Source organism: Equus przewalskii, chromosome 2 (assembly GCF_037783145.1).
Source record: "Equus przewalskii isolate Varuska chromosome 2, EquPr2, whole genome shotgun sequence".
In the NCBI taxonomy this organism is placed as follows: domain Eukaryota; kingdom Metazoa; phylum Chordata; class Mammalia; order Perissodactyla; family Equidae; genus Equus; species Equus przewalskii.
Genome location: NC_091832.1, coordinates 100850141 through 100874978, shown reverse-complemented (window position 1 = coordinate 100874978; position 24838 = coordinate 100850141). Strand labels below are relative to the sequence as shown.

The window sequence follows — 24838 nt, the reverse complement described above, 5'->3', positions numbered from 1 at the left end:
ACATAATCCTAGGCAACCACTGATAGGCTTTCTGTCACTTATAGTTAATTTGTATTTTCTGCAATTTTATATAAGTGGAGTCATACCGTTTGTGGTTTGTTTTGTTTTTTCTGGCTTTCACTCAGCTTAATTATTTTGAGATTTTTTCATGTGTATCAGTAGCGCATTCCTTATTGCTGAGTAATATACCATTGACTGGATGTATGTTGTTTGTCCATTCACCTATGATGGACATTGGCGTTGATTCTGATTTTTGGCTGTTACAAATAAAGCTGCTATATATATTTTGTGTGCAAAGTTTTGCATGGTTATATGCTTTCATTTTTCTTGGGTAAGTAGGAGTAGAGTAGCTGGGTCATATGGTAGCTATTCGTGTAGCTATTTTTTTTTTTTTAAAGCACCTGTGCTAATATCTGTTGCCAGTCTTCCTTTTTTTTTTTTCCTTCTCCCCAAAGGCCCCCAGTACATAATTGTATATTCTAGTTTTAGGTCCTTCTAGTTCTCCTATGTGGTATGCCGCCTCAGCATGGCCTGACAAACAGTGCTAGGTCTGTGCCCAGGAGCCGAACTGGCGAAACCCTGGGCTGCCGAAGCAGAGCATGCAAGCTTAACCACTTGGCCACGGGGCTGGCTCCTCATTTAGCTTTTTGAGAAACTACTAAACTTTTCATTCCCGCTAGCAGCATATGAAAATTCCAATTATTCCGTATCCTCACTAGTACTCTATGTGGTCAGTCTTTTAGTTTTAGTCATTCTAGTAGGTGTGTAGTGGTATTGCATTGTAGTTTTAATTTGCATTTCTCTGACTAATGATGCCAAGCACATTTTTGTATACGTTTGCTGTAAGTATGTCTTTTTGATGAAGTGTCTATTCAACTCTAGCCCATTTTTAAAAAATTGAGTTGGGTTCTTTTCTTGTTAACTGCATTTTGAGAGTTCATTATATATTTTGGATACAAGTCCTTTACAAATACTTAGCAAACATTTTCTCCCAGTCTGTGGCTTGACTTTTCTGTTGACAGTGCCTTTTGAAAGTAGTTTTTATTTTTGATAAAAGTAGTCATTTGGTTTACAGTATTTAGGTAAGGTGTAGTATCACAAAATTTTGGATATGTTAGTGAAAATGTTTGTGAAAATTATTTCAAAAACTTTGCAGTGTCAGAGTGTCCTCAGCCAAGGAAATAAGAAGCCACAAAATAGGAAAGAAAGAGAAGACAAGGTCGAAAAGAGAAGTAACAGTGAGAGCAAAGAAAGCCGGGAAACAAAATTAGATGGTCCTGGAGAAAATGTCAGCGAGGATGAGGCTCAGTCAAGTAATCAACGAAAGAGAGGTTAGTTCATCTATAATTTTTTGTTTTTTCCCCAGTTTTATTGAGATATAATTGAGATGTAACATTCTTTTAGTGTAAGGTATACAACACAATGATTTGATGTATGTATATATTACAAAATGATTACCGCAATGTTTAGTTAACATCAATCACTGCACATTCATAGTTTTTTTCCTTATCATGAGAACTATTAAGATCTACTCTCAGCAACTTTCAATTATACAATACAGTATGGTTAATTATGGCCACCATGCTGTACATTACATCCCCAGAACTAATTTATCTTATAACTGGAAGTTTGTACCTTTTGAGCACTTTCACTCATTTTCCCCATCCCCCACCCCCTGCTTCTGGCAACCACCGGTCTGTTCTGTTTCTATGAGTTCAGCTTTTTCAGATTCCACATATAAGTGAGATCATACAGTGTTTGTCTTTCTCTGTCTGGCTTCTGACTTCTTTCACTTAGCCTAATGCCCTCAAGGTTGTTGCAAATGGCAGAATTTCCTTCTTCTTTCTCATGTCTGAATAATCTTTCATTGTATCAATACCACATTTTCTTTATCCATTCATCTATCACTGGACACTTAGATTGTTTCCATGTCTTGGCTCTTGTAAATTAGATGGTCCTGGTGAAAATTTCAGTGAGGATGAGGCTCAGTCAAGTAATCAATGAAAGAGGTTAGTTTATCTATATCTTCTTTTTGATTTTAATTTTTGGAAGAAAGTTGTAGTAATGAAGATCATATTTAATCAATTGATTCCTAGTAGTCACCAATAAGTATTTTGGATTTCCTCTGGATACCATCTGCAATGGTAACTAAGTTGCTTTTGTAACATTTCTGAACTATTGGGCTTTCATTTTTGCATTTGTGACTTGTAGTTTATGTAGGAATGGAATGAAGTACCACTTATAGAGATGAGTGTAGATATATTCTTGGAAGGTTGTATGATAATTACTGTTTTTTAAATCTGCATTGGAACAATGCCCTATTTTTCAGGGAGTTCTGAGAATTTTTTTTTTTTTTTTGCTGAGAAAGATTCACCTTGAGCTAACATCCATGCCAGTCATCCTCTGTTTTTAGTATGTGGGCCGCCAGCACAGCATTGCTGCTCTGCTAACAGAGCAGTGTAGGTCCACGCCTGGGAACTGAAGCAGAGCATGCTGAACTTAAAACCACTAGGCCCCTCAGGCTGCCCCCTGAGAATATTTTTCTAAGAGAAAAGTGAGAACAATTTTTTTCAACATTTTTTTCCTTGTAGCATTCTCCCATTAAATTATACTTTGAAGAAAAAAAAATTATCTTCACATCCCTTTCCATATTCTTTTTGAAACTTTTCATCTGTCTAAGGGACAGATTATGATTTAACTGCTTTGTAAAAGCAAATATGGAGGAGACATTTCATGATGATGCAGTAGTTGCTAGCCAACTTCTTTAATAATGTCACTAACAATCTGCCATATATTGAGCCCTTACCAAAATTTTTTTTTGGTGAATATGTAATCCTTATCTGCAGGGTAAACGTTAGGCTCACTTGATACAATGAGCCAAGGCTAACTGCTCAAAAGTGGTGGCAACAGGACAACCGTGTTAGAAAACAATTTCCCCATTTCCTAAACACTTTATCACTTACCTTTTTCATGCTAATTAGATACATGAAGGGTCTTTTTGACTGTCTAGAATTCATAGCTGACAGACCTGTCATCCTCCTCTAAGATTTGTCTTCATGTTAGTTGCCTCAATTAAAACTGATCAGCCAACACTAAAATCCCAGTGTTTATAGTTAGGGTAATTCATATAATCAAGTCATGAATTGACTCTCCTTAGAACACACATTTTTATCTTAAAAAGAAGGGCTTGTTTATGCCCAAGAATCACATTGATGGAATTTATACTATAGACTTTAAAGCATTTTTATTTATTTGTTTATTTAAGATTTTATTTTTCCTTCTTCTCCCAAAGCCCCCCAGTACATAGTTGTGTATTTTTAGTTGTGGGTTCTTCTAGTTGTGGCATGTGGGATGTCGCCTCAGCATGGCCTGATGAGCGGTGCTGTGTCTGAGCCCAGAATTAGAACTGGTGAAACCCCGGGCCGCTGAGGCGGAGCACTCGAACTTAACCACTCGGCCATGGGGCTGGCCCCTAAAGCGTTTTTAGATCTTTTTGTATTCTGTCTTCCTCATCTGTCCGTAGTGTGCAGGATTTGTATGAAATCAGTACTGAAGTTGCACACTAATATTCCCTATCCCTTAATTACCTTAGTAGTTTTTCCTTTGGCCATAGATCTTTTGTTTTAGTTGAAACTATAAATTGGGCATAAGACTGAACATTTTGAAACTTTAACTATGGAATCTATGAATAGGTAATCTTCAGAATTTTGCTACAATGTAACAATCACTACCATTTAGTCAACAAGAAAAGTTACATTGCTTGTATCTCTCTCTTAAGAAGTTAGAAAAAGAAGTTAGAAAATGCAGGGCTGGCCCCGTGGCCAAGTGGTTAAGTTCGCGTGCTCTGCTGCAGGGGCCCAGGGTTCGGATCCTGGGCACGGACATGGCATCGCTCGTCAGGCCACGTTGAGGTGGCGTCCCACATGCCACAACTAGAAGGACCTGCAGCTAAGATACACAACTGTGTACCAGGGGGGATTTGGGGAGATAAAGCAGGAAAAAAAAAAAAAAAAGAAGATTGGCCACAGTTGTTAGCTCAGGTGCCAATCTTAAAAAAAAAGAAAAAAGAAATTAGAAAATGCATAGTAGCTGGGAAAAGACTTTTAATTGCAATTAGACAAATTTTATACTTAAACTTAATTTTGAGAAACCTCTTTCATTAGTAGTAATGCTGGATAAGTCATTATTTTAGACAGTGATTTGAAACTAAAAGTGTTTTGAATCACTAGTCAGACTTTCCACTGTGTACATTATAATGTCTTATCAGATATACATCATTCTAAAGCCTAAGAAGCAAGTATTAGACAGGAATAGTGTGTACATGTACTCTTTTCAAATAGCTTAACCATCAGAATTAAACAGAAGAGTGAGCATTTCATTTAAAAGCAAAAGAATTCCAATGATACTCAATCACTGGCTTTTCAGTTGACTTTTCAAAATACTGTTTGTGCAAACAAGTTTATTAAGGAGCTATGTGAGAAGAAGAAAATTATTTCGGTACTCCACAAATAATCTTTTAAAAGACAAATTAAGTATTTAATTAAAATTTAGATTCCTTTCAGAATTGCAGTGCTTTAATGAAAATTGTGCATTGTCATTAAATGATTTTGTTTTCTTCAAGCTAATAAGCACAGGTGGGTACCACTCCACTTAGATGATGTAAGACCAGACAGTCAAGAAAGACCAGGATCCCGGAACAACTCAAGATGTCAACTTGAAGTAAATAAATCATCACATAACAATAGGAGAAATGATACACGAAGTAAGTTACATTCTAAGAGGAAAATGACTAAAAAAACTTAAGGCTTATTATTTTAATAACCATGTATAGTATAAACTCTTTGAGAATAAGCTATAGACATTGTGCCCCTTTAACCCTAAATATCTTCAGAGTGTATATCATAAGAATAATAATACAGTGTGACTGTTCACAGGCAGATTTTCCCAATAATGTACTTTACAGTTTTTCCTCCCTCCTTTCCAGGATCTAATCTGGGATCACACATTACTTTTAGTTGTCTTTTCTCTTTAGTCTCCGTTAGTCTGGAACAGTTCTTCTGCTTTTGTCTTTCATGACATTGATTTTTTCTGAAGACCTTAGGACAGTTATGTGCTAGATATCTCTCACTTTAGGTTTTCCTAATGTTTCCTCATGATTACATTTGGGTTATGAATTTTTGGCATGAATACTACAAAAGTTAAATGGTCTTCTTCTCACTATATCACGTGGAAATGCACATGATCTTGGTTTATGTTATTATTGGTGATATTAACTTTGAGCACTTGGTTAAGATGATGTACCCAGGTTTCTTTATTGTAAAAATACTCTTTTCTCCCTAGTAATTAATATGTAATTTGTAGGGGGATACTTTGAGACTGTGGAAATACCCAGTTTCTCATCAGACTTTTCACATGAGCTTTAGTTTTCATTGATGATTCTTGCCTGATGGAATTACTGCCATAATGGTTGCAAATGCTGATTTTTCTTACTGCATCATTCCTTCTATATTAGTTGGCATTCCACTATAAGGAACAACTTCCCATTATTATCAGTATGGACTTAAGGCTTATTTTTTCAGTGAGTGATAATTTGTTACTATGATTATTTAATTTGACACTCAGATTGTCCCAGATTTGGCTAGTGGAAATCTCTTCTGGGTGGTTTCTGGGTCCTTTTTAAAAAGTCAACTTTACTGAGCTATAAATTACATATATTAAAATACACTCACGTTACTATTACTTCCCTCAACCACCAGTCTACTTTCTGTCAGGTTAGATTTGCCTTTTCTAGAATTTCATACAGTATACATTATGTACCCATCTCTCCTTTTGCTCATTGTAATGTTTTTCAGACTCATCAATATTATTCCATGTATCGGTAGTTTCTACCTCTTTATTGCAGAATGGTTTTCTTTTGAATGTATACACCCCTTTATCCTTTCATCTGTTCACAGATATTTGGCTGTTTCCAGTTTTGGGCTATCATGAGTAATGCTACTGTGCACATTTGTGAACAAATCTTTGTGTGGGCATATGTTTTAGTTTCTCAGGCAAACACACAGGAGTGGATTGCTAGATGGTGTGGTAAGCGTGTATTTAGCTTTATAAGAAATTGCAAAGTTGTTTTCCAAATTGGTTGTACCATTTTACATTCTCACCAGCAATGTTTCTTTCCTATTTGTTAGGCTGTATGTTATGTGGAATTTCCCATGTGTTGGATTTGGCTGATTGCTTTGTCAGGATATCCTTTAACGTGTTCCTTTGTCTTTTCTCTATATAACTGGTAATAAGAGCTAGGGGTTTGATTAGGTTCAGGTTTAGTTTTGTTTTTGTTTTGGTGGGAATCCTTTGTAGCATGTATGTGTATGTGTCTTAATGTATCACAGCAGTAGGAATAAAATGTCTGGATGTCCCACTTTCAGTTGTGTTAATGTTGAGTTGGTTCAGGTGTTGTTAGCTTTATCCATCCATCATAAAGTGTCCCATCAGTCTTTCATTTAGTGGTATTTCTTTCATTAAAAATCATCCCCCAGATATGTTATTTCAACAGGGTTTGCTCAGATTTCAGAAAGTGGAGGAGGACAGGAGGATTTGTGGAAACAATTGGATGAACATTTGGTTTTATAGTTTTCTGCTGAACTCTTTTAAATCTGATAATTTTTCAGGCATGTTGTCCTGTGAATGGAGAATAAGGCTTAAGAAAATTTTACAAACAATATTACCACTTAAAAAGTTTCCAATTATATTATGAAAATTTTTAAACTCAAAAAGTTGAAAGAATTGTACAGTGAATACTTGTCTAACCACCATTTAGTAATTTTCCTATATTTAATTTATCCATCTTTAGAATCATTTGAAAGTAACTAGCAGATATCTGATGTCCTAAGAAAATGTAGTATCCAAGAAAATCAACACTAATTTTCTAATATCATCTAAAATTTAGTCAGTTGTATTTGTTCAGTGGTCCACAAAATATGACGATAAAATTATAAAACTTGTCTACAAAAAAATTGAGACATTTTTTGCCTCTTGTACCATTGTTTCTCAAATATATCACTTGAATGTTTTATTCTAAAAGTGATATATATTCATAATTTAAAATTTTTTGTTATTAAATATGGGGTATAAGAAAATATGTAAGATTATAAAGAACAATAATATAATGAACACTGGGAACTCAGCTCCCAGTTTAGAAATGCCTGTTACCTTTGAACTTCCCTGTGTGCCCTCTGCAGTTTCATCCTATTGCCTCCTCGCGGGAAAAAAAAGAACCCAAATGTTTTAGTTTTTTTGAATGCTTTTGAAATTGGTATCCAGTATGACTCCATTCACATATTCTTTGGCACCAATTTTTTTCACTTAGTCTAATTTTCTTAGATACATGCATGTTGGTTGTATTGCTGTGATTCATTCATTTTTCCCCCCTGCTAAAGGGTGTTTCACTCTTTGATAAAATCTGTTCTTTTGGTGGACATTTGGATTGTTTCCAGTTTTTTGATATTAAAGTACTGCCATGACCATTTTTATGCATATTTTCCAGTAAACATGTATAAGAGGTTCTCTAGGCTAATTTCTTCAGACAGCAACCTGTGAGTGTGTTATAAAATTGATGTACTGGATCATGATCAGGTTTTTCAAAAAAAATTGGTAGACTAGAGTGCTTTACATGGTAAATATTTTTCTCATGACAATTGTGTATAAATCACAGAAAAATTTTTCTATGTGTAGGAGGGCTTAACATACAATAATGCTTACTGTTATTTATTTATTTTGCTGAGGAAGATTTGCCCTGAGCTAACATCTGTTGCCAGTCTTCCTCTTTTTCTTTTTGTATGTGAGTTGCCGCCACAGCATGGTCACTGATGAGTAGGTGTAGGAACTGAATCCTGGCCGCTGAAGCAGAGTGCACCGAACTTAACCACTAGACCACTGGCCGCCAGGGCTGGCCCTGTTCTATGTTTTCTATTTTGGTTACCATTTGATGTTACAAGACCTTAGGATGTTTGTTAGACTAGGGTGAGTGAAATACTCTTTCATTGTCTTAAGTTGCATTTCTCACGGCCAGTGAGACTGAGTACCGTTTTCTATATTTGTTATCCATTTGCATTTCCTTGTTTGCCCTACCTGTCTTTTAGCCATTTTTCCCATTGAGTTGCCACGTGTGTGTGTATGTTTGTACCTAAGAGAAATTTGTATGAGTTCTATATGTATTATGGATATAATTCCTATATTTTGCTGCAGGTATCTTCTCCCAGTTTTTGTGTTTTCATTTCCTTTTTTCTTTAAAAGGAACATTTTTTATTTAAATAGAAACATTCTTTCCTTAAACATTTTGTGAGCATAAGTATTTTTCAGGCACTTGATATAGTGCAAACTCAGTTGACTTGAAATTCTTGAATTTTCAACAGTATAATCTTGGCAAAGGACCTCTTTATCTTTTTTCATGTGTTATATTACTTATTAGAATGTCTTCTTTATATATCAGTACTTCTATGGGTCCTCTTTTATGCCAGAGACATTTTGACAAATTCCTATCAGATCTCTTAAGTTTGTATCTATCTGAAGAATGGCTGGTTATGAACAGCTATTTACAAAATGAGGAGGGGTGGTTACCATGTTTTCATAAAGATAATCATGTTATTCAGTGTTGCAAATTGGAATGTATAAAAATATTTTCATTTTAAAAAGGTTGGAGGCGTGATAGAGAAAAGAGAGATGATCAAGATGAAGTTTCCAGTGTGAGAAGTGAGGGTGGTAATATTCGAGGTTCCTTTAGAGGCCGAGGAAGAGGCCGGGGACGCGGAAGAGGACGAGGCAGAGGAAATCCTCGAGGTATGACATGATTATTTGTTTTGTGAAATTAGATGACCTTTGAAAAAAGTGTGCAAGCCCTCTGTGAGTTTTTCCCACTATCCCATATAATGTTTCAACTTTTTTTTGTCTGATAATAAAGATGGTTTTATATTGTTATCCCTTGAAATACTTTACTTTGGATTTTTCTTTATAAAGTAACTATTTCTGTTTTTTTTTTTTTAATCTACGATCACCTTTCTTTTTCTTTATTCACATCAAGTGAACTTTGATTATTCATATGGTTATCGAGAACATGGTGAAAGGACTGATCAACCATTTCAGACAGAACTTAATACCAGTATGATGTATTACTATGATGATGGTACAGGCGTACAGGTGTATCCTGTGGAAGAAGCATTGCTTAAAGAGTATATTAAGCGCCAAATGTAAGTCGATCAGACATAAGCACATGGGATAGAACAATCTGTTACAATATCAAACTTGAACATCATTGATAATAGGTTATAACACATTTTTAAAATTGTTTATTAGTAAAATTGAAAGATTTTAGTAGTAGTTTATACTTTTTTGTAGGAAACGTTAGTAAAATACGTAAGTGTTTTTTAAAAATTTATATTTGTTTCATATTATTTGTATCAGACTCCTGCTTTCTCTACTATTTAGGTATTTCTCTGCTTATAGGATATTAATTAAAATGTCATGGCATAATATGAGTGATTAAATATAAGAATATAAAACTGCTATGTATATATTTGAAATTGAAGAAGTGAAACTTGGCTTATTATTTGCAAATGTTTATATTAAAATTTGCAAATGAATATAAATGGCAAAAAATGGTGGTGGATATCTTGACTTAATTAGCAATTGATTTGAGAATTCTAAGTTTAACTTCTAAGTTCTCTCTCTTCGTGACATGTATTATAGGGGAACTATCAATTCTTTTAGTTCAAACTTTTTACCTAGTTCTCATAATAGTTGCTTTCAGAACTCTGAAATTGAAGTTAGGAGAATATTAGTTTGTTCTGTTGTCTTTAAGAAAAAATAATTCCTCTGCATATTAGTATTGTATAGAATGTTTTGCATATTTATATAGTGTGTTTATATAGTGGTAAGAAAAATGTTCCCAAGTGATTTGCGTAACTAATTTGCTGGAGTTACAATTTTCTTGTATCCCTACAAGATGAAGGAAAAAGGCTATTTTTGAAAGGGCATAAGCAGTTTAAAAACATCTGTCTTTATTTAACAAAGAAAATGGACCTTACACTCTTCCTAGAAAATAATTTCTTCATCAGCATCAGCTAGGCGTCTTCCTGGGATGCCTTCATGGTGGATTTGATTGACTTACGATACGAAACAACTTATTTATTTTTTTCTTGATTCTTTTGTTACAGTTGACGCAAACACTGAAGAAAAGGGCCTTTTTATGGGCAGGAAGTTTCTAGCATGTGGCTATCAACTTCAAATCACTATTCCTGTCTTTCTTGTAACTCTTGCTGCCAGGTCCCTTCTGAGACCTGACAGTGGACATGCAGCTCCATGTCAGGATAATCGGCCTCCAGTGTGCTCATACAAATGAGGGAGGAGCAGAGCTACTTCAGTGTTGACAAAATTTCTGATCATGCAGTGTAGAATCCAGAGCTTCTAAGGTAGGACATGATAATGTCCCCTAGGACACTGAACAAAATGTCAGACACAGCATTGGGCATGACTCCTTTTGTTGTTGTTATTGTTTCAGCAGTAGGATTTTTGGCAGATGTTAGAGCACCAGGTTTAGAATGGCTCTTTACTGTTATCATTCTTTGATTAGTGGACATCTGGATTTGAGGAGTCATGCTTTTGATTTTGTGTCTTTGAGGTTTCTCATACATAGGCAGGTTGATTAGGGTTTAGATTTCTCTTTGAGGAGTTAACTGAAAATTTCCTTGCACTTGTAGAAAATTATGCTAGGTGTATTTTGAAGTAAGAGGCTTTACTGTATTATGGATGGTTGAGTTTTTAAAGTCATTTTAACTGAAAATGTATATTTGTCATTTTTGATGTCAGAATATTAAAAATTTAAGATCTCAATTATTTCTAGCTGAGACAGTCTCTTGTGGCATTCAGACATAGAGATGAATATGTTTGCAGTCCATTAGACGTTTAAATATATATGTGCTATAGGTAATGGGGTGATTTATGAATTTATTTAGATAGTGTGGTTTTCACTAAGTACTAGATTAAAAAGGCATCTTATTAATGATTCGGAGAAGTTCTCATCTAAGAACAGTTTTAACTTGTGACTAAATCAAATATCTTAATGTCTGAAAATTTAGAAGTTAAGCGTGTGTATTATGTGCTCACCACATGCCAGGCACTGTGAAAAGGGCTTTTTGAGGTGTAACAAAAATCAAAATGTTCATTTCTTTGAGACTTAGATTTTTTTCTTCAGTGTTTAAAAAGAGTAAATGATTTACTAGTGTTATTGAGAAGTCAGTAGTATTTCACTGATGTCACGGAGCTTTGTACTTTGATAGTTGGATAAATATCTGAGTGCAAAAAAACAGCTTGAGTAATTTACATTTCTAAAGTAAGATTTTTCCCCTCAGTGAAAAATAGCTCAAAGCCAGTTTTCATTTATAGGTGATTATTTCTCCAAAGTTAGAATTTGACTTGGTTACTTCAAGGGTGTCTTTAGTCACCCAACCTTACACCCAAATGTATGAGTTGGTATGCTTTCTCATAATTTGCTACCCATCTCTGAAAACTTTCTTTGTGATTTACAAACAGTACAGGGTTATTAAACTGTAGGCCATATCATCATTGATGTCGTGTATTTTTGTATTATTCTTTTCTAGATTTTCTCCTATTTATCCTCTTGTTCTTTCGCTCTAGACTCCTATTCTCATATTCCTATATGGAGTATTTTTGTATTCTTTTCTACATTTCCCCCTTTTTATCCTCTTGTTCTGTCTTTCTAGAATCCTATCCTCATTTTTCTATTTGGAGGCTGTAATTTTAAACGTGTTTCTCAAATGCCATTACTGAATATATTCTCATATTATCGTTGTATCTTGGAACTTGTAGTTATCGATCATACAGTTTGCCCGTTTGCATTTCTCTCTGTATGTTTCTAGAGAAGATTGAGGTGTCTAAGCTTTTTCTGTATTTTTTCCCCCACGTACCTCATAGTGTCGTAGATATTCCTTGTTTAGCTATATTCTGTTCACTGTTGATGTCTTTTATAGTTCTGTCCATTAAAGAAAGGAGATCTTGAATCGTTCAAATATATAATTGTGTGTGTGCACCTGTGTCCATGTATTCACTAAGTTTTTACTAAGCATGTGCTGATTACTGGTTTCAGAAGTATTAAGCAATGTCAGTACCCAATTTAGAAAACAAAGCCAACTCTAATCTTCTCAGTAAACTTGACAAAGGATACTTCCAATATGCTATTCTTCTCAGTGTTGGGAAAAAGTTACAAGGCAATCTATTGACAATGTGTTTAGCTTTGTTACTTAGTGTTTAAATGAAGCAAATTAAAGTGGCTTTGTAATGAAATTTTTCACTTAATTGACTCATTTAAAAAAATCAATTGTTGAAGTATTTTAAAGTAAAATGCTGGGTAATTTTTCATACTTAGGTAAAGCTGATCTAAGTAGAAGTTAATATTAGTTTTTTGGAAGATATTCAGTACTCTAAATTCTCCTCGTGTGTAAGAGAAATTATTAACTTAGTGGGGTTTTGCTATTATTTCTTATATTTACCCTATGTTGTATTAACTATATAATGTTATTGATAAACTGGTTTTATAGCAATTGATAGTATAAGCAGTAAATATTTTTATTTCCTATGAATAAATGGATGCAGTTTATATTTACTTCCTCGTTTCTCTTTTCAGTGAATATTACTTCAGTATAGAAAATTTGGAACGGGACTTCTTTCTTAGGAGAAAGATGGATGAACAAGGTTTCTTGCCTATTTCCCTGATTGCTGGTTTCCACCGTGTTCAGGCTCTCACTACAAACCTGAATCTCATTTTAGAGGTAATTATTCATTTACAAAACAGCCTCCAAGCAGTCTTTACTTTCTGTTCAGTCATGCTGTGAATCTAAAACTGCTCTAAAAAATAGATATTATAAAAAATTTAAGAAACAGAACCCAAAAACAATTGTAGTTGCCTAAGACTTAGACTGCATCTCATGACTTTTTTCCATTTTATAAAACCCAAGTAAATGTCTAAGCTTGGAAATCCCTCAAAGAATTACTAATGATGTTTCCACCTGTTTTAACCTGATCCTTCAAGGTTGAACATTGAACCTTCTTAGGTGTTCCTGATCCTGTAGTTTTCTTCAGGTTGCTGTAAAATAGCATGCATTCCCATTTATTAAAATTTTGAGCTTTTTTTTATTTTTAAATTTTATTTATTTATTTTTTTTGAGGAAAATTAGCCCTGAGCTAACATCCACTGTCAGTCCTTTTTTGCTGAGTAAGACTGGCCCTGAGCTAACATCTGTGCCCGTCTTCCTCTACTTTATATGTGGGATGCCTACCACAGCATGGCTTGCCAAGTGGTGCTGTGTCTGCACCTGGGATCTGAACCGGCAAACTCCGGGAAGCGGAACATGTGCACTTCACCACTGCACCACTGGGCTGGCCCCAATTTTGAGAATTTTTAATGTGCTACAGAAAGGCTAATTTAAAAGTCTTTCCAGTTTTGTTCTTAATGCTTTTCTTAAATCTTTTCCTGTCCTGTTCAAGAAATGCTTTCAAGATTTTTGGTTTCTGTTCCCTACATACCTACAACTGAATTTACGCTTTTCCCTGTATAGCTCTATGAATTTTGACAGACTTCACCATTGTGCTCCTCTGTAGCCAATCTCTTTCTCTATACACAGCCCTTGGGAACCACTGGTCTGATTTTTGTTCCTCTAGTTTTGCCTTTTCCAGAATATCATGTAAATAAACTATATAGTTTGTAGCCTTTTGTTTCTGATTTCTTTCACTTAGCATGGTGCTTTTGAAATTCATTCATGTTGTTGCATGTATTAGAAGTTTGTTCTTACTGTTGACTAGTATGCTGCAGAATGGATGTACTGCAGTTTGTTTAGATTGTTTCCAGTTTTTGGAGTTATGAGTAAAGCATAAAGGTCTTTGTGTGGACGTATTTTCATTTCTGTTGGGTAAATATCCAAGATTGTGATTGTTGAGATGTATGGTAAGTGTATGTTTAACTATAAGAAATTGCCAACCTATTGTTCAAAGTGGGTTTAACCATTTTGCATTCCACCATTTTGTATGAGAGTTCCATTTGCTCCAAGGCCTCATCAGCACTTGGTATTGTCAGTTTTTTTGAATAATATATATATAGTGGTTTCTCATTGGGGTTTTTTTTTTTTTTTTGAGGAAGATTAGCCCTGAGCTAACATCTACCAATCTTCCTCTTTTTGCTGAGGAAGACTGGCCCTGAGCTAACATCTGTGCCCATCTTCTTCTACTTTTATATGTGGGACAGCTACCACAGCATGGCTTGCCAAGCAGTGCCGTGCACGCAGAGAAATACCTAAATAGTAGAGAAAGCAGGAGTCTGATACAAATAATATGACACAATTTATTTATTTTTTCATGCTCCTGTTGATAGGCATTTCAGTTCTTGCCAGTTTGAATCTGTGATACTGTTGTGAACATTATTGTACGTATATTTGGATGGGCATATGCACTTATTTTTCTGTGAAATTGATTGAGTAATGGAATATATATATATATGCTTAGCATTTGTAGATACTGCTAAACATTTTTCCAAAGTATTGAACCAATTAAAAGTACCACTCTTGAGAGTTTGACTTGCTCCACATTCTAGCCAACATTGTTGGCAGTCTTTTCCCAAAACATTATTTTGAAAATTTAAACCCACAGGAAAGTTTCAAGGAGCTTTTTGTTTCTGTTTTTTAAATTCAGGTTTAAAAGCATGCTGTAAAATGTAGAGATCTTAGGTGTTCAGTTTGAGTTTTTTGTTTAAAAAGTTTTATTAGTGAAACTGTATAAGACTGCTCCAAACAAAATATAGTCTCTTACTCCAGAAACTTCCTTAGTGGCTCTTTCCAGTCAATTATTACCTCCCCCCTCCCCACAAAACCACTTTTCTGATTCTATTAGCATAGATTAATTTTGTTTGTTCTTGACATTTGTGTAAATAGAATTCTTCTGTCTCCTGGCTCTTTCATTTGTAGTTTTAAAAATTCATCCATATTGTTGCAAGATCTGGATGCTCGGTATACTGGTTTGCTACTGAGGAGTCATTGCTTTTAGAACTTTCAGTGGATGAAAATAGGAGAATATATATTAGAAAAAAAAATACAGCTATCACGAATTCAAACCCCTTACCATAAGATTCTTCCTTATTTCCTTCATTCCATATTTCAGACTCTCTTTTCTTTGAGTATACTGATTCCCATCAAAAGAATTTGTTTGTAAGTAATTTTTAATACTAATTTTAAGGCAATGTCCAGTTATGGAAAATTTAACATGAGAAGTAAGTACTATACTAATATTAAGGGCATACGAATGTAGGATTCTTTTTTTTTTTTTAAGATTTTATTTTTCCTTTTTCTCCCCAAAGCCCCCCAGTACATAGTGGTATATTTTTAGTTGTGGGTTATTCTAGTTGTGGCATGTGGGATGCTGCCTTAGCATGGCTTGATGAACGGTCCCAGTCCACACCCAGGATCCAAACAGCAAAACTCTGGGCCGCTGCAGCAGAGCATGTGCACTTAACAACTCGGCCACGGGGCCAGCCCCTAAGATTCTTAAAGTAATACATATAATATGTCCTTCAACTAAAATATAGTGAGTTTTAATTTCTGTAAGTTAACAAGTATGTATGCTAAGTTTTTATATTTGCATTTTTTCCTAATTTAATTTCTATAAGGTGAATACCCTTGGATTTCAGTTAAAATTCAGATCAATAAGACTTTAATTTTTATTTCAAAGAAATTTTGTTCTAGTTTTATTTCATCCTTAAATTTACAGCCTGTTTGTTTTTGAGAGGCACCATAGCTTGGTGGCTAAGACTTTTAGTGGTGGACAGATAGTAAATGATTTGAGTCCTGGTATTACCTCATACTAAGTCCTGTGATCTTTATCAGGTTTGTTTATTTCTTTGAGCCTTAGTTTCCTCATCTATGAAATAAGGGTAATTACACCTACCTTATACACTATTGTGAAGAATCTATGTGTGTTGGTATTTCTTATCACTCACTTAATGGTGGTAGTTATTACAATAATAAAATATAATGCCTAAATTTTATTTGGTGATACTATATTAATGGAAGCCAAAAGGAAATATGCGAGAGAAAAAAATTGAGAATAAAAATTATAGTTAAAAGTAGTTTGTTTCCAGTTGATGGAATGACTATTCTGATTGTGAAAAGCAGATTATCTGCTACATGTTAAATCAAGATATTTGTTACTTTACAGGGACAAATGATTTTAAAATTTGTTGTGTTTTAAGTTAATTTATGAATATGTATAGAAACATTAACCATCTGCTAATTTCAGATTTAAAAACGTTTTAGGTTATTACAAGTATAGGACATATGAATGAAAGTTTTTTAATAGCTTAAAATTCCTGTTTATAGGCACTGAAGGATAGCACAGAAGTGGAAATTGTGGATGAGAAAATGAGAAAAAAAATAGAACCAGAAAAGTGGCCAATTCCGGGCCCTCCTCCACGTAGTGTGCCACAAACAGACTTCTCACAACTGATTGATTGCCCAGAGTTTGTACCAGGCCAAGCCTTTTGTTCACATACAGGTAACTGCATTTCATTTAGAGCAAACAGTGTAGCAGTAGGCTATTTGGTCCAATTTACCTATCCTTTTTCTAAGTTTATTTAGATTCAATAGCAAAATTAAAGATAACTAAATGACTTTGATGCTCTAAATTCTATTCATATTGCCTCCCAAGCAGAGCTATAAATTAAATAGGGATTTAAGAATTATGGGTGAGGCTCTGCTCCATTTAGTTTTGAATTATTGGTGTACTTTATCATGTGTGAAATGTCTCCCTTTTGTAATTTTACTAAATGATTATAGATATATTGTGCCAGTTTTCCCTTTTTAAGATTGGAGTAGTCTAGTAGGATTGGAATAGTCTAAAAGCCTTATTCTCAAGAGTGGGGTAGCCTTACTTTAATTCTGTAACCAATGTGCTTCAACCTTGTCTTGAAAAGACGAGATGACCTGTATTCTAAAGCAGAGTTGGGGTTCTCTTATGAAGTTGTTATAATTACAGATTAAAGAATTGGTGGTATTTAGAATTTCCAAAAACTGCTTTAATGTTAAGAATTTTTTCCTGGATCATTTTTAAGACATTCCCTCTTGGGAAAAAATATGTGTGCTTAAACCTTTTTCAGTCAGGGTGATGATCTGCTGATGCTCTTGGATGTCATTTGATCGGAGTATGCAGAGGAATAGGTGACTCACTGAAATATCATTATAAATATTGGAACAAATCGTGCTGCAGAAATGGAAGCGACCAGACTTCTTCTGTGCAAGAATATCTACTCCAACTCCTTATGGAGGAGGTTGGGCCAACACTACAGTGGAGATAAACACCTTTGTGATGATGATGAGAGACAGACCAGAGGACTGCTGTTGTTTTTATAGGAGCTGCCCGTTTGTGTGTGGTTAGCCTGGGCTGCATGTGCTACTTTTATTCACGGTGGGAAAGTTAATTATCATTCTGGAAATATTGCAAGATTCTGTCTTTTCCTTCCAAACTTATGTACTTGTGTCCAGATCAATAAAGCAGAAATAGAGAAGCTTGAGTGGCATTTCCCAGATTGTTAGATCCTTTGCTATTTGATTTGCCCTTTGGTATAGTGTACATTGTATAACTCACGTATTGTAATATTTCATATGGACTATAAGAATTATTAGTGTGGAACTAAGGGATAAGAAATTTAAGAAATGAACAAGAGTATTTTTTTCTTTATTCTTCAAAATGTATTTTTGATACACCAGTATGAGAAACTTGGCCATCAATAAAGCTCTGATGGACAGTCTCACAGATGTTTTTATTTAAGTGTTTCTTTGATTGTTCTTTTAAATCTAGCCAGCAACTTGGGCAGGTGTTTTAAAAGTTGAAGAAAATTGACTTTTTAAGGTTTTTTTTTAAAGAGATACAATGTCTGATTGTATAAGTTAGTTTATTGTGTAAACTTGGGGTCCAAGATGACATTTTTAACTTGCTTATGAACAAGCATTGGGTGAGTCAGATAAAATATGAAATACTTTTTCCACAGGGTAGCTAAGATAGGTCAGTCAAGTTGGTAATGCCTGTCCATTAACCATTTATGCATTATTAATAAAATTACAAGAATAAAATTACAATGTCTTGTACATTTTTGTGTTTTTTGAATATACACTCATTTACATGCACATACCTATTGTGTGAAACATGTTAATGTATATTTAAATGTCAAAAATTGAGTTCTTTATACATCAGAAATCAGATGGATAATGAAGATGTATAAAAAGATGGAATGTTCTTAGAGTTGTGCTGATTCACATTTACTGTAGGAATAAATATGGAAATTTAGCCTTTTCCCATGAATCCTCAAATGTCCGACTTAATAATTTCCCTCTGATAAGAAAGCCTAGTTCCTAAATTCAGTAGAGTAGTATGTCACTAAAAACTTGAAATGGAAATAAAGGATAGGAAGTGTAGATTGTGTTTGTCTGTACCTTTGGGTAGAGAAAAGTAGTAAAACTTTTATCTATATCCTTTTTATCTTAAATGAGAAGACCTTAAATTTCAAAAACATAACCCTTGATGTATACTTTCTGAGGAATTTGTATGGTAAAATATTTAAACATTTTTGATCCTTGTCATCAAAGAAATTAAAATTTCTGTTTTCCCCTCTATGGAGGTGGAATTGTCTAACATTTGTTAACCTTTGCACTGAACAGAGGACCTTAATGCACCAGAAAAGGTTCACTATGGGAATGGTAAGATGTTAGTTTTGAAATTTAGACTTTGCAGTTCTATAGAAATAGTATTGCACTATCTACTCTTAAGTAAAAGGATTTTATTCACCAAAATTGAGAGTTCAGCTACCTGACAATCTTGTTTTTTGTGGAATTTTTTTGCCTTTTAAAGACTATTGAATGAGCTGAGTGATTTCCTTTGGAAAGGTAATTTGCAGATGTATTCTTGAATGTGCCACACATAAAGTATATAATCCTTTTAAAGCAAGTGTATATAATTACCCAGAACTGTGATTCAAGGTGGATAAAAACGTCATCCTAGTAGATTCCACGGACTATATATGATGATTTATCTCTAGAGAGTCATGTTGAGAATTTTCAATTAGGGAAAGCAGCAAAGATAGATTTTTTTTCCTATATTCTCACAAATTAGAACCTGTGAGTGTCAAAGTATGTGTCTCATTTTTTTGTCTGTAAGTTTGATGTCAAGTAGTCCAAGTTGTATTCAAACTCATTTGGTCTTGGAAGATTAGGGCTTTACCATTATCCTTAAAGTTTACACACATATGGTTTGAAATCTTTTCATTGTAAAAGAAAATACAGATACAGAAAATCACACGGAGCATATGTATAACTTAATTATAAGATGAATACCCTTTAAAAACTCAGACTTCTAAATTTTCTTATTTTACCCAAATTCTTTGGTATTTTGATGTCATTTGGTTATAAGCTAAGCACATGTAAATATAGTGAAACACTTGACTTTAGGGTAGAAAAAGTGTTCAATCTTAAAGAGCATATAGAGATGATTATATAATAAACTTAAGTAGGTATTTAAAGATTAAATGTCTGTGTTAAAAATAGTAGCTACTGATTTCCCTACCATGTGCCAGGTTCTGTTCTAATCATTTATACATGAACTATGCGTAGTAATTTAGTTAATCCTCACAGTTACTAGGATGGTCGATTCAGCCTACTTTCCAAGCTTTATTCACTGCCTGGGCATAGATAATTCATAGTGTTAGGAATAGGGTTCTCTGGAGTTAATGTTTTTCTCTTTCCTATAACTTTAATATTAATACTGACAGCCCAACCCTAGTATTTCACTTGTACTAACTACTTTGTTGATCAGTTGATGATGCACGTATCATTAATTAACAAACTTGTAGAGCAGCAATGTCCAAAGGAAATATAATGTAATATTTAACGTTGCAGTATTTTCAAGGAATTGGCTTTGGGGAGTAAATAATGATGTTTAGAATTTTACAGTATAAATTTATTTTAAAATAATTTTTATCCAAAGTAAGTCCATATTACATTATTTTTATTAAATCGTAGTGTGCAGAAAGGCATTTTTAATTCCAACAGAGTTTTAAAATGTTTTAAATGTTATTGCCAAGGAAGTTTAATGATGTGAAATTCTGACTATTTAGTATGTGCTAAGTGGGCACACTGCATTTAGGTTAATCTTGTTAAGCAAAGGAAGTGTGAAAAGTAGAAGTATAGTATGCGTTGGTATAGATCCTAGCAGAACAATGAAGGACTGGTTTTGTCTTGAATAAAATGTACATTTAGTCTAACTGTGGCTTAATAGCATTTGAGATTCCATAATTTCATTTTTAATTAATAGATTTTAATCTTAAGATTTCACATAGAATTGGCTCCAACATAGATATATTGTCATCATTAGTAAGTGACTCTCATTGATATTCCTCAGAAGTTTGAGTTTGAGTGAATGTGGTCTGTGTAAGGGTTGGTGACATTTATTTGTTATTCATTGTTTTCAGTCAGATATATCTTACAAGTTCTTAAGGTTTGAAAACCATCAGAAAGGTTATAACTGTGATTGATTTATCATGTTTTTGTGGGAAAAAAAAAAAAAGCCCAAGAAGAAAAAAAGTATTTTCTAAGTAAGAGGACCATTATTTTAACTATAGAACTTAACATTTTAGAGTCTGCCCCAAATTCTCCAAGAATTGGAAGTCCACTGAACCCAAAGAAAAATACTGACACAAGTAATCTTCAAGCAATGTCTAGAGGTTTGTCTACCAGTTTGCCTGACTTGGACTCAGAACACTGGATAGAAGTCAAAAAGAGACATCATCCATCCTCAGTGAAATTGAGGGTAAGTTGTTGTAAACTAAGTGAAGAGTGATATCTCTTGGTTGGAGTGTAAGGCCAGTGTATTTTCTGTTAGGTGTATGAATCAAATTTGGAAAGGTTTAAAAAAATTGTAAAAATTGGAACCATTGGCCTTCACTAAAAACTTACGGGTTACTCAGTAGTTGAAAATGTTATATTGTGTCAATTTTTAAATTTTATCTTTTATTTCTGAATATGATTTAAGAATATTTTAGCCTTTTTACTTGTGACTAAATTTGAATAATACTTGTTTTTTTAAAGCTGACAATAATCTTTTTAAAATTTGAATTTATAATCTTGTTATATTATTTGTATCCTTGTTAATTATTTGTAAAGGGTACATAACAGATTAATATATAATGATTTAGTGTACAATAGAAGAGGAAAAGAGGATTGATTTCTTGGAGGCACATGAGGGAGTGAGATGGATGTGGTTATGAAACAGTAGGAAAGATCCTTGTGATAGAACTTTTTCTAGATTTTTCATTGTTACAACTGAGAATGCTCCTGCATCTTGTGACTGGAGGCCAGGGATGCTGCTAAACATCCTACAGTGCACAGGTATCCCCCTGTCACATACACAGCAAAGAATTATCAAGCTCAACATGTCAACAGTGCTGAGTTTGAGAAATCCTGATCAAAAATAACTTTTTAATTAGCATTGGTGGTTAAACATAGCATATTTAAATCTTGATAAGAGTTTTTCTTGCTCCAGGGGCATTTTAAAAGCCTAAAGCAGCTTTCTCAAAACAAGATTTTCTAAAGTTCCTGATTAATTTGTTCATGATATATTTGTCATGGCAAACCTGGATAACTAGGGAGGTTAGTGTGCTGGACTCACTGGTAAAAAAATTGTACCATATTTCATTTATTCCAAGATCTACATTTTTACCTCCATATTTAAAAGTCTTCACGTCAACATTTCTTTTAAAATAATGGTTCATCTTAAAATTGTTAGCATCTTTGATTTGATGAAAAAAGTGTTTGGAAGGGTAAGTACTGGATTGTGCTGTCTAGGGCCAGCAAATTGGTGATAGAATCTGATTTTAGAAGTGGAAAGAGAATTGTGAAAATCTAGGGCCTTTCAGTTTTATAGCCAAAGAACGCTGTTACCATTAATAGTATCTGAAATGTATTCTCATAGTACAGAATAAAGATCTTGCCTGGAGGAAAGATGAACTGTAGGTTGTGGGGGCCTAGATATTTCAGAAATACCTGCTGAGGTAGGTTAGTTATTGACAACATAGCCAACATACTTTAAAAAAAATGATCTTTTTAAAATATACATTCTAGAGTGGGTATAGAAATCGTGGGCAGATAGCGTTTTTTCCTAGAAATCTGAAAGCATTTTTCTACTGTCCTCTTGGTCGGTTTTCCTCTTATGGAATTCAGGCCCTTCAGATTTTTTTGTATGAAGTGATTTTTGTTGTTGTTGTTGAGGCTTTTAAGATTATTTCTTCATCTCCGCTCTTGATATTTCAGATGATATACCTTGGAGTTGGTCTATTTTATTCATTTTGTCGAGCATGCATGTCCTTTATTTTGGAGAAACTAATGTTTCTCTTTTTTTCAACTTTTGGTATTCCTTTTTGTCTGACGTTGGACCTCCTGAATTGATCATCTGGCTACTGTTGTTCTGGAGTTGAGGATTTAAAAAAGATTCTGTTCTGATATTTCCATCAATCTTTTTTAAAGTCTTTCTGTTTTAGGGTGATGATCAGCCCTTAGTATCTGGTGATCTTTGGTTGATAGTTCATATTAGTATTGGTAAATCAGTGTGGATTTCTTTTGTGGCCTCATAGATCTGCTCATCCAGAGAGCCATTTTCGTGACTCTGAGGTATGATTGCAAACTTTTTGTTAAGTGTAAAGGGCCTATGGACTTGGACTTCTAGACCTAGGAAGAGAATAGTCATGCTGGTTCTGGATTTCCAGAATTGTTAAATAAGGAGAACTTTTCTCTGGGAGGTAGAATTCCTTAGTAATTCATTGATAAAATTACCTTATCTTTTTTCCCTCTAGCTCTCTTTAAACACTAGGATGTGTTCAACCTCTCTCCAGCTCCTAAAACATAAGCCCTCCCTTAGGGGCAAATCTTGCACTTTGTTTAGAAAGCAATAGTGGGCTTTTAGGTGGGAGCAGATTTTATAGCTTCATATTCTTAGATAAGGGTGTGGGGTTAACTGTTCTAGCTGTGTCCTATAATTGGTTTTCCAAATATCTATTATGATTGCTATCACATAGTCCATTCCTGCTCTTGTACCTACTGTCTCAAATGTTTCTATAACACGAGTGGGACCAATGATGTCTGCCTTCCCTGCCGCCTTTCTTTATATAGGTTCTAGATTGATATTTCCTCTAGTTTTGTTTATTATCAGTACAGTCTCACTTGTTTTCTACTTTCCAGAAAGTCATAAACATTTCTGATCTTTTGATAGTAATACTTGTTTTCATATTGATATGATTTATTCTTTTCTTACTGCTTATTGTTACTGCAAATAAGTATGCTCAGTCAAGTCATGTTCAACCACAGATCTCTTAATTAATTGTGTCTTACTCACAAATTACAAAAAATTTTATGTTTGAAACAAATTTAAATATAACTGATGTAAAGTAAAAAATAAAAGGCTCTGTCCAGGGTTTACCATTATTAACAGCTTGGTGTTTATTCTCAGATTGTTTCCATGTACTTGCAGATGTGAATAACAAGACATATAGTTTTTGCTTTTAAATATATTCACAGTGGGTTAAAACTTACTTTTTTTTTTTAGTAAAAACATCATGGACAGCCTTCTATTTATTAGAATGTTAGCTCCATCAGGGCAGAGTTATTGTTTTATTTATTACTGTATACCCTTCCTAGAACAGTGCTTGCTCACAGTGAGGACCCAGATAGTTACTGAGTGAATGAATGAATATAGATCTACATGAATAGGAGTTCTGAAAGAGGGGGATTGTTTTATTCTGGACATAGGAGAGTTAGCGTTTGCTGAAGGATAAGGAGAGATCAGAGGAAGGGTTGAGAAGATGACAGCGTTGAGAAATCTATTTCCTTGTGTTGAAAGTTTTGGAAATCTAGACTAGGTTAGATTTTAGAGGATCTAGGATCTAAAGGTTTGGACTTATGTCACCCAGTAGGAAGCTATTTTAAATTTTCCAGGGAGTGTAGAAATTCAATGATTAACATGAAAACTGGGCCACATTGAATGGGGGTGAGGAGGGCCTGAGGATTAGCTAGGAAACTGTGGTATTAGTTTCCTAATGGTATTAATATAATTGTGAGGTAAAAAGTGTTCAGACTAGAGAAGATCATTGAATCTGGAAGTCAGAAGATCTTGCTTGTTCTGGTCCTGACTAATTCTGAAATTGTGGGCAAGTAGTATCACATCCCTAGGCCTTTTTTTCCCTCGTCCATAAAACAAGTTGGTGTGTTATGATGGATGAGCTAAGGACTATTCTAACTCTAAAGGAGTGTTTAGGGGCTGGCCCGGTGGTGCAGTGGTTAAGTGCGTATGTTCTGCTTTGGCGCCCCGGCGTTCGCCCGTTTGGATCCCGGTTGCGGACATGGCACCGCGTGGCAAGCCATGCTGTGGTAGGTGTCCCACATGTAAAGTAGAGGAAGATGGGCGCGGATGTTAGCTCAGGGCCAGTCTTCCTCAGCAAAAAGAGGAGCATTGGCAGATGTTAGCTCAGGGCTAATCTTCCTCAGAAAAATTAAAAAATAAAGGAGTGTTTAATATAATCCTTCTTTTACTCAGCTTTGTGTTTTTCTTTAGTCTTTTAAACTTAGTGTTTAACACTTACTTTATTTTTATTGGGCCAGAATAATACTGGCTTGATTTTCTTTTATAATTTGCCTCCTAAACTGGTCATTGAGCATACAAGCTTGATATTACTTACGTGTAACATTAATTTTTA

General features: G+C 34.3%; 1 protein-coding gene across 50 annotated transcripts in view; it reads left to right on the top strand.

Annotated features, from left to right (window-relative positions):
* Positions 1-24838, top strand: part of LARP1B (La ribonucleoprotein 1B) — a 138610-nt gene that overhangs the window by 10824 nt on the left and 102948 nt on the right. For 48 of the 50 annotated variants that reach the window (XR_011537176.1, XR_011537175.1, XR_011537174.1 and 45 more), the window contains exons 4-10: positions 1157-1331; positions 4622-4762; positions 8689-8832; positions 9074-9239; positions 12692-12836; positions 16428-16602; positions 20732-20904. Coding sequence is in view for 33 of the 50 variants with exons in the window: in XM_070609102.1 (XP_070465203.1) it covers positions 1157-1331; positions 4622-4762; positions 8689-8832; positions 9074-9239; positions 12692-12836; positions 16428-16602; positions 20732-20904 (1119 nt within the window). In the remaining 17 variants the exon portion in view is untranslated. Of the gene's footprint in view, positions 1-1156; positions 1332-4621; positions 4763-8688; positions 8833-9073; positions 9240-12691; positions 12837-16427; positions 16603-17203; positions 17855-20731; positions 20905-24838 lie in introns of those variants that run through there. The other 2 variants (XM_070609110.1, XM_008506580.2) reach the window with 1 other exon arrangement.